This window comes from Rutilus rutilus (genome assembly GCF_951802725.1).
Source record: "Rutilus rutilus genome assembly, chromosome: 15".
NCBI lineage: Eukaryota > Metazoa > Chordata > Actinopteri > Cypriniformes > Leuciscidae > Rutilus > Rutilus rutilus.
Window position 1 is genome coordinate 12,302,659 of NC_140220.1, and position 14,896 is coordinate 12,317,554.

Here is a 14,896-nt window from a genome sequence, read left to right on the forward strand (position 1 = left end):
AATGTTTTAATGTTATTCTCAGAACTAGAATCCTATTTTTCTGTATGTCTTTCTGTTTTCCTTTGCAAAGTAGTACACATGACATCTCTGAATTATGACATGAAATATATTTTGGAAGTGGGTTTATGCTGTAACTCTGTCTATGATAATAGTGGAATGGTCTTCTGAGTGGAAGAAAAGATGACGCAAATGGAACTGGCACACATAACCTAGGTGAAGTAGGAGCATTTCACATTGGAGACCGGTGTGTCATCCGTAGACTGACTCATAGCTAATTTCATTTCAGAATCCAATAACAATTTCTCTAACAATGAAGCATTAACAACTCCAAAAAATATTATAGTGCCACAGCCCTGATTAAGTACCTGATCATTGTACTGTTTCTTGCCAAAAGAACAATATGCTTGAACTTTAAAGTAAAGTGCATATTGAAATAATTCATTCATATTGCTTAATTTGATTTTACAATATGTGATTAATCACAAAAAAATACAGTGGGGACGAAAACAAATCTAGAAACGCATTGAAAATAAAGGATTCAAAGTGTAATTATAAACAGAAAGTGTTCGATTTTTCAAAACATTTAAAGAAAGAAACGTAAAATGAATACAAAAATATCTAAGATTCAGCACCATTTCTTTAATTTTGCCCATATGTGAACTCCTTTATGTGAAAATATCAAAGTTGGTGCTGCTGTCATTATAAAATCATTTGGAATAATAAAAAATGCATTAGAAAAAAAAAAGGAAAATAGGTCTGACTTGAACTTGACATTTTTTACTGATTTCTTCAAAAGTCACTAACAAGCTCCGATCCTATCATTTATAAATTGACATTCAAATGTTATTTACAGCTGTGTATATTTACATACATTTGATTTTATATATAATGTTAATGGTCACAAAATATAGCTTACATTACACTGCAGTACTGTTGTGGTAATATCACCTTTCCAGCACAAGATGTCTCTCTCTACTACTTAAAAGTGTGACAGTTTCTGGAATTTTCACCCACAAACAATTGGATTTGTATATGAGCTACAATTTCAATTGATCTGAATCACAACCTGAGCTTCTAAACCTCTTCTGCAGTATTTTACACTGATACTGTACACTGTGTGTACAGTGACACCAGAGGAGCAGCAGCGGTCGCTCTGACCTCGTCTGTGTCGCATCGCACGCGGATTACAGACACAATGGCGACGCTCACAACGTCAAGCAAAAGACCGTACCATATCATAGTGTTCGGGGCGACCGGTTTTACCGGTCAGTTTGTAGTGGAGGAGGTCGCGCGGACGTGTACCGAGGGTCCAGGAGGGTCGTTACAATGGGCTGTAGCCGGACGGAACCGCGACCGACTGGAAAAAACACTCATTCAGGCAGCTGACGCTCTGTGTACGTGTTTGACGCAGTACATTTAAGTTTAACAACAACTTTTTCGATTTTGGCGTAATTGTACTTTACATTGAAGTGCTCATAACCTAATTAATTACAACAGAAAATACTAAACATATATAGTAACTCTATTTACAAAAATACATCTGTATTAATTCTCATTTGGATTGTAATCACAATACGTGTGACCATTTAGTAATAATAAAAACTGACATAGTATTATTAGTTTATCCCTGTACTATCATGTTTGTCACCTATTTTTGTTTATTGTTTATTATAAAACAATCATCTCAAATTTTAGAATAGAACAAGAATAATTCATTACTTCATTGTTTTATATATTATATTTTAATATATTGGTATATAAATATATCAAAGGATAATATGTTTACCCTCTAATACCATAAAATGCTTCTGCCACAGTGCTTAAACTAAATATATATATATATATTTTTTTTTTTTTTTGCTAGGCCAGACAGAATTACAATGTATATGCTATTTATGACAGATTGAATTACCATACTGTCATGGCTAGACATGAGGCAGTCAGATCATGGTATTAGACGAGTTTCAGCAGATTTTGTCTGTTGAGATTATCCGATGGGATTACAAGGTTTGAGAATATTGTTGATTAAAGGCATAATGTTCTGCCAATCCCATCATAATCTGGAATTGCCCATACTATGCAATAGGCTATCTATCTATCTATCTATCTATCTATCTATCTATCTATCTATCTATCTATCTATCTATCTATCTATCTATCTATCTATCTATCATTTTGAGCTGTTAGAGAAGAGAGATCCATCCATCTCTGACATTGCATCATTTGTCTGCAGGTAAACCAGAGCTGAAGTGTGTGGAGGTTATTGTTGCAGATGTAGCTGAGCCAGAGTCATTGGCCATCATGTGCAAACAAGGCTTCATTGTGCTCAACTGCGTGGGACCAGTAAGTCCACAAAGACTATAGTAAAAAAGCACAGTAAGGGGTCAGTTTACACATCTGTGCATTCACACCTGTCCCAGCGCACACGTAGTCCCACGATAGCTTTATGACAAAAAAAATGATAAATGGAGTTGTGTTATTCTGAGTGACCTGTTGACTGTAAAATGCCATTTTGCATTTATGAAAGTAGATTGTGCTGAGTTGTCTTCTTTCAACAGTATAGATTCTATGGAGAGCCTGTGGTGAATGCTTGCATAGAGAATGGGGCCCACTGCATTGACATCTGTGGAGAACCTCAGGTAGTTACTGTTATGCTTTTATCACTGTTTTTTGCAGTCATTACTCCAGTCTTCAGTGCCACATGATTCTTCAAAAATCATTCTAATATGATGATTTGGTGCTCAAGAAACATTTCTTATTAATATCAATGCTAAAAAACAAACAGTTGTGCTGCTTAATATTTTTGTGTAAACTGTGACTTTCCATTCTTTGATTAATAGAAAGTTCAAAAGAACAGCATGTAAAAAACAAAACAAAAAAACACATATTTTGTAACAATATAAATGTGAAGAAAAATCTAACTTACCCCAAACTTTTGAATGGTAATGCAGATCTCTGTTTGTTGAATTATGCAGTTTTTAGAGGGGATACAGCTGAAGTACCACAGTAAAGCTCAGGAGAATGGTGTGTATATCATTGGAAGCTGTGGGTTTGATTCAATACCAGCAGATATGGGCATCCTTTATACACAGAATCACTTCAAAGGTAGGTTGCATGTCTGGATAATGTTTTATTATTAATATATACTGCAATTACTTCTAATCTACAGTACCATACAGTATTAGAAAAAAAACAAAACAAATCCTGACTTGACTTATAACAGGTTTAGAGGTGCTATTTGCATCAGTGTCCTAATGCTAAAACGTACATATGTTACTGTGATATGTACCCTGTGTATGAACTTTGACCTTTGCTTCACACGACCTTTGTGCAGTCGGTTTCTTTAATCTCATCCCAATTAGTGGGACGTGTCGTGACAAAGGCAAAGGCGCTCAGTGCTTACAGGATGTGAGTGTCTGTCGTTGGCCTTTGAAGTGCTGCTGTGGGCAAACGTGCCTGTAGAGCAGCAGATGCCTGACAACTCCTCTGTATGTCTTCCACAGGAACGCTTACTGCTGTGGAGAGCTTTTTAACCATCAACACAGGACCTGAGGTGAGCAGTATACAGTATACAGTAAACAGTATTGGAATTGATTGACTGTTATTGAAAATGAGCTCTCAAACTTTGGTTTGATCTAGGATTAAAGCAGTGCTTATATTAAGCTCTGGGAATTCACAATTGCAGCTGCTCATAAATAATGCAACTAACTGTCATATCCCGATGGAGCAAACTAGGAATTTGCGGGAATTCATGTTAATGAGTAACTTGATTGTAAAGGAGACATAGTTTATGTGGATTTTTTTCTTTTTCTTTTTTTGGGGGGGGGATTGATCACAAAAAAAAGAAAACAGAAAATGTTTAAATACATTCTGAAACACTACATAAAAACTTTACATAAATTAAATTCCAATGTTAGGGTAGCAGATGGCATAAAGCGAGTATATGGAGAGTATTATGGCCCATATTTTGTCGTATTTCATAAGCAATCTATCAAATTGTATTTCCTGCTGTTTTAATCGGGTATGAAGAGAGCTATAACAGATTGTTTGCATCTGACCTATTGCATGTCCTCAAAACAGCAAAACATGTCTTGGCTTTTGTTCAGCTGTCTCGTCTTCTTCATCAGGGTGGATGTGCACATGATGCGACATGGCAGTCAGCCATCTTTGGCTTTGCTGACAGTGCCGTTCTCAGAAGAATAAGGAAGAAGTTTGGGCATAAACCTCTCCCGGCCGTCGGGGCTAGAATTAAAAAGAGGTGGCTTTAAGTATTTATAAAATAATTCTCGACATTAGATTCTATTAATAATATCTTGATCATGTTTCATGTGCTTTATATAGCAGTTGACTCCCAAAGGAGTGAAGGAGAATTGTTCTCAGGACGGAAATCTGTACTTGTGTTAATTTGCTTGCTATTTTGGTGTCCCCAGGGGAGCTGTTTTCTTCACTAAGGAGATTGAGCAGTATGCTATTCCCTTCATGGGCTCAGATCCATCTGTGGTGCGACGGACTCAGCGCTATATGCATGAGGAACATAAACACTGCCCTGTGAGTCTAAAGAAATTACACACACTTTTGATACCAATGTAATATATAAAAAAAAAAAAAAACTTTTTTTTCTATGAAATTATATATATACACTACCGTTCAAAAGTTTGGGGTCAGTAAGATTTTTTATGTTTTTAAAATAAGTATCTTCTGCTCACCAAGGCTGCATTTATTTGATAAAAAACAATAAAAAAAAAACTGTAATATTGTGAAATATTATGACAATTTAAAATGACTGTTTTCTATTTTAATATACACTCACCTAAAGGATTATTAGGAACACCTGTTCAGTTTCTCATTAATGCAATTATCTAATCAACCAATCACATGGCAGTTGCTTCAATGCATTTAGGGGTGTGGTCCTGGTCAAGACAATCTCCTGAACTCCAAACTGAATGTCAGAATGGGAAAGAAAGGTGATTTAAGCAATTTTGAGCGTTGCATGGTTGTTGGTGCCAGACGGGCCGGTCTGAGTATTTCACAATCTGCTCAGTTACTGGGATTTTCACGCACAACCATTTCTAGGGTTTACAAAGAATGGTGTGAAAAGGGAAAAACATCCAGTATGCGGCAGTCCTGTGGGCGAAAATGCCTTGTTGATGCTAGAGGTCAGAGGAGAATGGGCCGACTGATTCAAGCTGATAGAAGAGCAACTTTGACTGAAATAACCACTCGTTACAACCGAGGTATGCAGCAAAGCATTTGTGAAGCCAAGGCACAACCTTGAGGCGGATGGGCTACAACAGCAGAAGACCCCACCGGGTACCACTCATCTCCACTACAAATAGGAAAAAGAGGCTACAATTTGCACGAGCTTACCAAAATTGGACAGTTGAAGACTGGAAAAATGTTGCCTGGTCTGATGAGTCTCAATTTCTGTTGAGACATTCAGATGGTAGAGTCAGAATTTGGCGTAAACAGAATGAGAACATGGATCCATCATGCCTTGTTACCACTATGCAGGCTGGTGGTGGTGGTGTAATGGTGTGGGGGATGTTTTCTTGGCACACTTTAGGCCCCTTAGTGCCAACTGGGCATCGTTTAAATGCCACGGCCTACCTGAGCATTGTTTCTGACCATGTCCATCCCTTTATGACCACCATGTACCCATCATCTGATGGCTACTTCAAGCAGGATAATGCACCATGTCACAAAGCTCGATTCATTTCAAATTGGTTTCTTGAACATGACAATGAGTTCACTGTACTAAAAGGGCCCCCACAGTCACCAGATCTCAACACAATAGAGCATCTTTGGGATGTGGTGGAACGGGAGCTTCGTGCCCTGGATGTGCATCCCATAAATCTCCATCAACTGCAAGATGCTATCCTATCAATATGGGCCAACATTTCTAAAGAATGCTTTCAGCACCTTGTTGAATCAATGCCACGTAGAATTAAGGCAGTTCTGAAGGCGAAAGGGGGTCAAACACAGTATTAGTATGGTGTTCCTAATAATCCTTTAGGTGAGTGTATTTTAAACTGTAATTTATTCCTGTGATCAAAGCTGAATTTTCAGCATCTTTACTCCAGTCTTCAGTGTCACATGATCCTTCAGAAATCATTCTAATATGATGATTTGATGCTCAAGAAACATTCATTATTATTATCAATGTTGAAAACAGTTGTGTACATTTTATTTTTTTTATTCTTTGATGAATAGAAAGTTCAAAAGAACAGCATTTATTTAAAATAGAATATTTTCTAACATTATAAATGTCTTTACTGTAACTTTTGATCAGTTTAACTCATAAACTTTTGAACGGTAGTGTTTAATGTTACAATAGCTTTAGATTTCAGATAAATGCTGTTCTTTTCAGTTTTTGTGAGCAGAACAGTTTTAACCCAAACCCAGTATTCATTTTTCTTAAACTGTTATTGGAATGTAGATCCAATGGGTTCTTGCCTACCCATCTGCATCCTCTTAAAAAAGACAGACTTTGACAGTTTCTTCCCTTGCTTTCCAAACACCATTATGCCCATTACTAGTTTTAATTACATTTCTTCTCAATCTGTCTTGTGCGAGCATGATTACTGTGATAGTGCTCTGAAAGCCTTCATGGAAAGAGCAGGGGATGATTCACAGTCTTTGTGATTCATTGTCCTGTTCTTTCATCTCCATAGCGATGACCACTGTGTACAGGGTGATGTCATGAAGGTCAACAGGGTGCTGTCAGGATATGGTCATTTTTGATTGATGTCTTGCAGTGGACTCAAATGTATGTGTTAATAATTCAGCAGTCACAAATGTGTGCAGTTCACTGTCCAACCCACTTAGTTGTTGTAATTATGGCCTTCATTTGATTAAATCAATTGTCAACAGTTCACTGTTTTACAGTACAATTGGTTTCCTCTGTCCTCTTGTCCTCAGGTTCAGTACATGGCATATGTAGGTATTGGTGGTCCCTTCTCCGTGGTGAAGACCCTCTTTGCAGGCATGCTCTTCTGGTTCATGGTCAAATTTAGCTTTGGCAGGGGATTGCTTACTCAGGTCCAGTACCATTTAAAAAAACATTGGATTATATTTGAACTGTTAAAAGAAAACTCGCATTCATACCATAGAACAGCATGAACTGCTTATATAAACTCATGAATATCAACTCAAGTGTGTTTTTTTATTCTCTCTACTAGTTTCCAGAATTTTTCTCATTTGGTTTGTTCTCCAAGTCTGGACCGTCAAGAAAGCAGGTACAATAAAAATGCATTGAAATTCACAGAACAAGTGACTAAGCCTTTATTTGTTTTGTTGAAGATACATTTGGTGTCTCTCTGCCATTGTTGTCGTATTTCAGATGGATGGAACCTCTTTCTGCCTGAGGTTTATGGGGGAGGGCTACACAACAGGTCAGGACCCCTCTCTAGGCAAGCCAAATGCCACTATCAACACTGAAATAACAGGACCAGGTATTGTCCTAGTAATTTGATTTGACACAAAATATTCACCTTAAATACTCAGACTTAAATGGTCACTACTCTCGTATTTTGCAGAGCCAGGATACATTGCTACACCCATTACCATGGTGCAGGCAGCTATTACACTGCTGAACGAATCTCACTGTCTCCCTAATAAGTGAGTAATCTGACCTCAAAATAATATATGGATGATTCTTCAGCTATTGGCACTTTGGTGAACAAAAAAAAAAAAAAAAAAAGATTTCATATTCTCAGTAGTTTATTTACTTTGTTCACTAACATTGTCGAATATTAGATAATCACTAAAAGTTTGGGGTCAGTAAGGTTTATTTGTTTATTTTTTGAGGGGGGAAGAAGTTAGTACTTTTATTCAGCAAGGATGCATTACATTTCTCAAAGTTTAAGTAAAGACATTTATAAAGGCATTATATGAAGCAGCACAGCTGTTATAGTATCAGAATGATTTCTGAGGGATCATGTGACATTGAAGACTGGAGTAATGATGCTGAAAAATCATCACAGGAATGAATTACATTTTAAAATATATTCAGTAGAAAAATTCACAACATTACTGGTCTTACTGTATTTTTAATACAAATATATGCATAAAGGGTGAGCATGAAACACTTTTTAAAATAATATTACCTACCCTGAACTTTGGAACGGTAGTGTATATATTCTGTCATTTTTGTGAAACTTGAACATTCACAAAACAGTTTCATTTTCACTACATGTGAAATGATATGATGTTTAAATTGTAGATATAATTTGAAAGAAATCAACCCCTGGGTGGAAGAAAGATTTTCTTCATATTTGATTTTATATAATTGCTGTGGTTAAACCTGAAAACTCTTCATTTTTGGATACTAAATTTCAAAACTACATGTGAATGTTAACTGTAGAGTCACATTTACGGGTTGACGCTGAATGTTATTCGAGTCCTTTCTTACCTGTTGTCCTTTTGTTGGTCCTCACAGAGGTGGCGTGTTCACTCCGGGCTCAGCGTTTGCAAGAACCACCCTAATAGAGCGTCTGAACAAACATGGAGTCCAGTTCTCACTGAAGAGCGGACAGTAGACATGAGTACTCTTGTCAGATTCACTCAGCCTAGCTCATCTCTTTTGAAATTTTGCATTGACTTAGTCAGCCAAAAGGATTGTGAATCGAGTGCTGTAGGCCTGTTCTTTGTTTGTAAGCCATTAAAGGTCTCAGATCTTAAAGTATATACTGTGACCCTAAAACACTTTTGAACACTCAAGTCACACTTAAAAATCTTTCAATGTCATTGCATTACATGACTAAACATCAAAGTGGTGCTAATGCTAGAAAGATGATGCTAGAACCTTTCTCTTAAGAAATGTTTCTGTTACTTTCAAAAATAAATCTCTATTTATCAAATATTTATAAAGAATTTGCAGAAAAGGCGTGGTAGCTTAATATTTGTGAATTTGCCCTTTAAATAATTTAGTTCACCCAAAAGTGAAAATTTTGTCATCATTTCTTCACCACAAATGAAGATATTTTAATGAAATCTAAGAGATTTCTGTTCCTCCATTGAATATATTTTCACCCATAACTCTGATGCTTCAAAATATTCGTAAAGAGGTCGCAAAAGAAATCCATAGGGATAGAGAGGTTTAATGTTCTAAAGAGACATGAATAGAATTTAGGCTTTAATTCACATAAACATTGATCAAATTTGGTCACAGAAGCTCTGTAAGAACCAATGAGGTTTGTTACGGTTCAGCTTCCGTTTACTATTTGAGCGTTCTGTGTAACTATGTTCGTTGATCAATGTTTACATGTGAATAAAACACAAAATTAAATATGTTAATCATATATTAGTGATCGTGTTTCTTCAGAAAACTTGGATTAAACCGCTCAATTCATTTGGATTTGTTTTTTTAGTTTTTTTATTCTGAATGTTTTGAAGTGAATAGATTTTCAATGAGGGGCAGACATCTCTCAGATTTTATTAAAAATATCTTAATTTGTGGTTTGAAGATAAATGAAAGTCTTGTGGGTTGGGAGTGAGTTATTGATTTGGCCATTTTAATTTTACATTTTTTAATTTACCCAAAAGGGTGAACTATCTTTAATCTCTGTTTTAGCATGCCTTTGACAGGAATCTGCCACTAGGTGTCTCCTTTTTCCATTTCCACATCTGCCGGTTATTTATGTGGAGATGACAGGAAAGGTCATTTGGTGTGAGAGGGGTAGACGTTGTTTGGGGAGATTAGGAAAGGCAGTGAATATATCTTTTTAAGGGAAGACGAGAGGTGGCTGGGGGTCGCGGTGGATGTAGAACGGGCTGAAAGATGCAGGCCAAGGTTGAAGCAGCCTGGCAGGCGCAAGTTAGTATGACTCAGCTTCAGCTGCTTTCAGTCTTACAGAAAATGAAGAGATGCAGGGACGGAGCTTGTTTTAATCTGTATTGTCACACTTGACTAAAGAGAGTGTGTTGTAAACTCACAGACATGAATTGAGGACATGTAAAATATATGACAAATGGATAGGATGGCAATGGCATATAGAAAGACAAATGTGTGGGATTCCTCATATGCTGTAAAAATTAAATAAAGAGCTGAAGTTAGTCATTGCGTGAGGGTTTGAGAGTTATCTTGTCAAATTGAAATTAATAAGTTATGTTATGATATTCTTATATCTTACTGATTCCTGTCATTTTAACTATAGGATGGATTTTTTTTCTAACTGTAAAGACAAACCAACTAAAACCATAAATCATCATAGAATGAATTAAATCCATTGCTTTTACTTGCTTATGTGTGCCTGGAGTTGATATGACATAAAATGAATGATATTGAGGACACAGAAATATGTAGATTATCCACCAATTAAAACAATTTAATATATATATATGTTTATATATACTGTATATACACACCTGGAAAATGTATAAATTCAAAAAAAGGTTTTAATGTTTAATGTTAAAACCAGCGACTTTTTATACACCCTACCTTTGAAAAGTTTGGGGTCCGGCAGATTCTTTTGAAAGAAATTAATACTTTTATTTCGCCAGGATGCTTTTAATTGATCAAAAGTGAGAGTAAAGACTTTTAAAACAGTTAAGAATATTAGTGTTTTTTTGTTGATGATAAAAGAAATGCAGTCTTTGTGAGCAGAAGAGACTTTTGAACAGTATTATATGCATTAAATAGGGACATGAAAATGTAGGCTACTACACAAAGGAAATGACCCAGTAATGTTGTAGATTTGAGACTCCTATATTGGTTTGTTTGTTTCTTTCTCTCTCTCTCTCTCTCTGTTTTGTCTGCGCTGCTATTCCCATATTCCCGTCACATCCTCAGCCAGTTTCCCCCACACCCGTAAGCTCTTTAACACATCTTTATCTTTCAAATGCCATTCCCATTCCTCCTTTCCCCCCGCCTTTCCACCAAGCTTGCGATCCAGTCCGAAGGCTTCTCTTTCCGCCGTATTGTATGCATTGTACATAAAACCCTTATCAGTCTTCTGTACTTTGTCTTTCTCTTTCTCTCCCTCCCTCATTCCAGTCCTCAGAGGAACATTGTTTCTGTTGCCATGTTTTAGAGCGCCTGGTACTCACGAGTCTACTGCAAAGCCTTATGTAAGTCGCCCTCCCTTCTCACGCTTTCATTTTGCCCAAGCATCACCCTCAATCTCAGTCCTCCTCCGCCCCTCCCGAAGTCGTCCGACGGATCGCATGAAACGACCGCATGCGTAATCTCGGAGGGTTAGGACTATGTGTGATCTTTCTCGACTTGCCACAGGGACGTGTCAAAGATCTGGACAGATCCGGTGAAGCCGTGCTAATGTGTCGCAGTGAGCGCTGGGGCGGAAGAGAAGGATTTGCTGTGTGATTTGGACTCCTTAATAGCGGACTTGTTTTGTGGTTGCAGGACATGGGGCGGCTATGCAGCATCAGTTACAGCTACAGGGGGAGGAGTGGAGAGAGGGGGAGGGGTGAAGGTGTAGAGAAAGTGAGACAGGGAGGGTGAAATGGTATATGAGCCGGAGAGAACGTGAAATTCAGTGAGAGTGAGAGTGAAAGACGGACTGAAGGCGTGTCATTTTGACTTAATGTGACAGGAAGAGAACATGTTGGTGTAAACAGCAGAGCACTGAGGCGAGTTTAAACTATTTAGAAGGAAATAAGCACTAGATTCTAGAAGTTTCAAACTTTTTATAACAAGGAAACCGTAATATAATGAACCCCTTGTCACAAGAAAGGAGATGAATCTATTTTTACATTTGGTTTTTAATTCTTACTGTTGAAAATTTGGCTCTCAATAGAATGAAATGTTTATTTGACTGTTTAAGCTTGGGTTTATATGTAGCCTAGATATTTTTTTTTTCTTTTTCTGATGTGTAATTGTTCCCAACATCATTTTGAAACATAACGTACTGTTCCAGATGGACTTGAACTGGGGTCTGTGGACTGATTATTTGATTGTTTAACTATGATCATGATCACCTGAAGACCTTTCTATATAATTATTGAGAATAAGTGAAATTGTCACACTGACGAAGGCAAAGAGCCGAAACGTTTGTATAATCTTTATCTCCTGTTTGTCATAAAGTATTTTTAGCGTACAGATCTTCATTTTTTTGCATTTTTGTACTCAGCACCTAATTAGCTGGGAGAGCGCGGTGAGTGTTTTAATAGCTCTCAATAGATTCAAATAATTTTGTTTCATGGTTTATTGCAGTTAATATCCAAATTCTGTCAATACACATTCAAAACTTTTGGGTTGATAGTTTTTTTTTAATGCTAAACAAGGCTGCATTTATTTGATCAAAAATGCAGTAAAATTGTGAAATATTACAATTTATGATAACGGTTTTCTATTTTAATATATTTAAAATAAAATGTATTCCTTTGATGGCATACTTCAGTCTTCAGTGTCACATGATCCTTCAGAAATCATTCTAATATGCTGATTTGGTTTTCTTTTATTATATTAGTAATTTCAACTTTTGTTAGTCAAAAGGACATTAAAGCCTATTTGAAAAATACATACATTTTAGCATAGGATACTTAAAAAAAAAGAAGTACTAATTATGGAAATAATGTACTTCCATACTTAAAAAGAATATACTTAAGTTTGAACTGAATGCTTAATATATTTAGTTGAAAACCGTGATATTTTTTCATGATTCATTGATAAATAGAAGGTTCACAATTACAGCATTTATTTGAAACAGTACAAATAGGAATCTTTTTTAACATTATAAATGTCTTTGCTGTAATTTTTAATAAATTTAATGCATCATTGCTGAATAAAAGTATTAAATAAAAAAAAAAATCTGAACCCAAATGATAGTGTATGTTAAGAAATAATTGCTAAACATAATACCGTAAGTCAACACTTTGCCATTCCTATAGACAGATATAGATACCAGGCAATGAGGATACTAATTGTCACTAATTATAACATAACATTTTGGAGGGAATGGGACACAGATGCAGAATATTTTGGACACCGTAAAGCAACAAACAGCCACTCTTTAAACGTTTTTTGCTCTCTCAGATTAGCCCTGTGGCCGAGAGAGGTTGCATCTTCGTCGTAAATCTCCAGCATCTTTAATTACCTCTGGGTCAGCAGAAAAGCACACTACAGCACCTCATTCATCAGCCAACCTCACACACAAGGCCAAAATGAAAGAAAATCACATTTGTTTTTCCTCAGGAGGGAATGCAGCTCACAGCACTCAATTTTATTAACCCGAAGGGCTGGATTTCACTGTTTCACACGTCTGTTGACTCACGTATTCGAAATACAACACGAGGCACAATGACTGCCAACATACATTGGCATTGTATTATTGCAACGACTGGCACTATCACATATAGGATCATTCGACAGACAGGTTTGTTTATAAGCCTATGGAAAACCAGCAACGGAGACAATATTTAGATGGACCACATGTACAACATCTCATCTTCATTATCCATTTTTTCTTCTTCTGTGAAACGACTCCACTTTGAAAATGGTGTGTAAACATAGAGGCTTTCTATGCCTGCAGTGTGGATATTTTTATGCTAATGAATATTTCATGTGGTTCAGTGTTGCCTGATATTGCAACACCTTTTCCAAATGTCTCTTGCAAATGTGTGATGATACAAGAGACATGAGCTTTTTTCCTGTTAGCTCTATTGTTTAAAGTCACCATGAAATCATTGACAACTTTAGTTTCTTTATAGAATATTGCAGTATTTATTATAAATGATTTATGCATGCACGTCATTATTAAAAAGAAAGAAATGAATGCGGTCTAGTAATCTTTAATCAAAATATCTTCCCCTCCCTCTTGAAAAGACATCTCTTCTCTGATGATGCGTTTACTGGCGTGAGGGCGGGGCAACCTGTCACTCACATGACATCACAGCAATAGCAAACCACAACCATCCAACTATTCAATCAATTCCCGATGGACAAAATCCTAAAGTCTACGTTTGTTCTTGTTCAAAAAGCTGTTTCACTTGGATACACATCACAATAGGGAAGGAAAGACTATCGCAACTTCCGTTTCATGATGACTTTAATCATTTCATCTATAAAAATGAATAGAAACAAAGCCTTTCTGATGTCTATTTTCAATAAATCTGATAGCATACCCTTTATTTTACATCTCGTTCTCTTTTGTTTAGCATGAGATGATTTTAATTTCTCTTATTTTAATGCATACTTTATTAGCTTGCAGTGTACCTCTGGTCTGAAGTGTTTATCAGTTCATTATAATACACTGTAACAGCATACATGATAATTAAGCTTCTTGAAGAAGTTTTTGGATAAACTTTAGACATCTTGTTGGTTGCGCTAAGCATTAACATGTTGTGTTGTTGTTCTTGCCTAATGGAACTAAATTAGGCCGATGTGTCTTGATTATTTCATTGCAACAGCCAATTCATCCTTATTAATTATATCTAGCCAAAACTAGACAGCTCAAGGTGACGATCTGAAACAATAAGTAGTCCTGCTTTTTAATTAAAAGAGCCAATCACCTTTATGATAGAGTCATCACCTGTTTGTTTGTACTGGACCAGCCTGTTTTAGCATGATTTTAATTAAACAAGCTAAATTTATGATACAACGGTTGTCATTCATCGCCGAGCTAAAATATGCAATTGAAACATAATATTATCAAGATTTTAGTCATTCCCCATTCAAGTTGTCTATTACCTACATTGAAAACAACAGCTCCGGGGCTGTAACCAATATGGCGGCTGAGTGAACTCACTTGCCTTAATGGACTTTGTCTGAAAGCAATTTACTCCAATCTGCGATCGCTGTCTCGTATCGTTCATTAGAAATGCATGACCTTCATAACGACTAATATGTAAAGCGTGACACTAGTAGCAACATCGAGGCTGCAGGGTTTTATTCCCAGGGAACACAGTTGCAAGTTGCTTTGGTTAAAAGCGTCTGCCAGCT

At 36.5% G+C, this 14,896-nt stretch overlaps 2 protein-coding genes across 4 annotated transcripts in view; both read left to right on the forward strand.

Moving 5' to 3' along the window:
- cnstb (consortin, connexin sorting protein b) overlaps positions 1–735 on the forward strand; it is an 18,461-nt gene extending 17,726 nt beyond the window's left edge. The window contains exon 10 of one of the 2 annotated variants that reach the window (XM_084432462.1): positions 1–735. This exon is cut by the window's left edge and continues 1,158 nt beyond it. The gene's annotated coding sequence lies outside the window, so the exon portion shown is untranslated. The other variant, XM_084432461.1, reaches the window with a different exon arrangement.
- A 181-nt stretch (positions 736–916) lies between these two features.
- sccpdhb (saccharopine dehydrogenase b) lies at positions 917–14,084 on the forward strand. 2 transcript variants are annotated; one of them, XM_084432459.1, is made up of 12 exons: positions 917–1,394; positions 2,234–2,343; positions 2,559–2,639; positions 2,976–3,105; positions 3,504–3,553; positions 4,128–4,258; positions 4,431–4,548; positions 6,919–7,038; positions 7,179–7,235; positions 7,340–7,451; positions 7,536–7,617; positions 8,438–10,240. In XM_084432459.1, the coding sequence occupies exons 1-12, from the start codon at positions 1,196–1,198 to the stop codon at positions 8,535–8,537; spliced, it is 1,290 nt and encodes a 429-aa protein (XP_084288585.1). In that variant the 5' UTR covers positions 917–1,195; the 3' UTR covers positions 8,538–10,240. The 2 variants fall into 2 exon arrangements, with proteins under 2 accessions (XP_084288585.1, XP_084288586.1); XM_084432460.1 differs by lacking the exon at positions 8,438–10,240 and adding an exon at positions 12,992–14,084 and having other exon boundaries at positions 952–1,394.
- Positions 14,085–14,896: the final 812 nt, after the last annotated feature.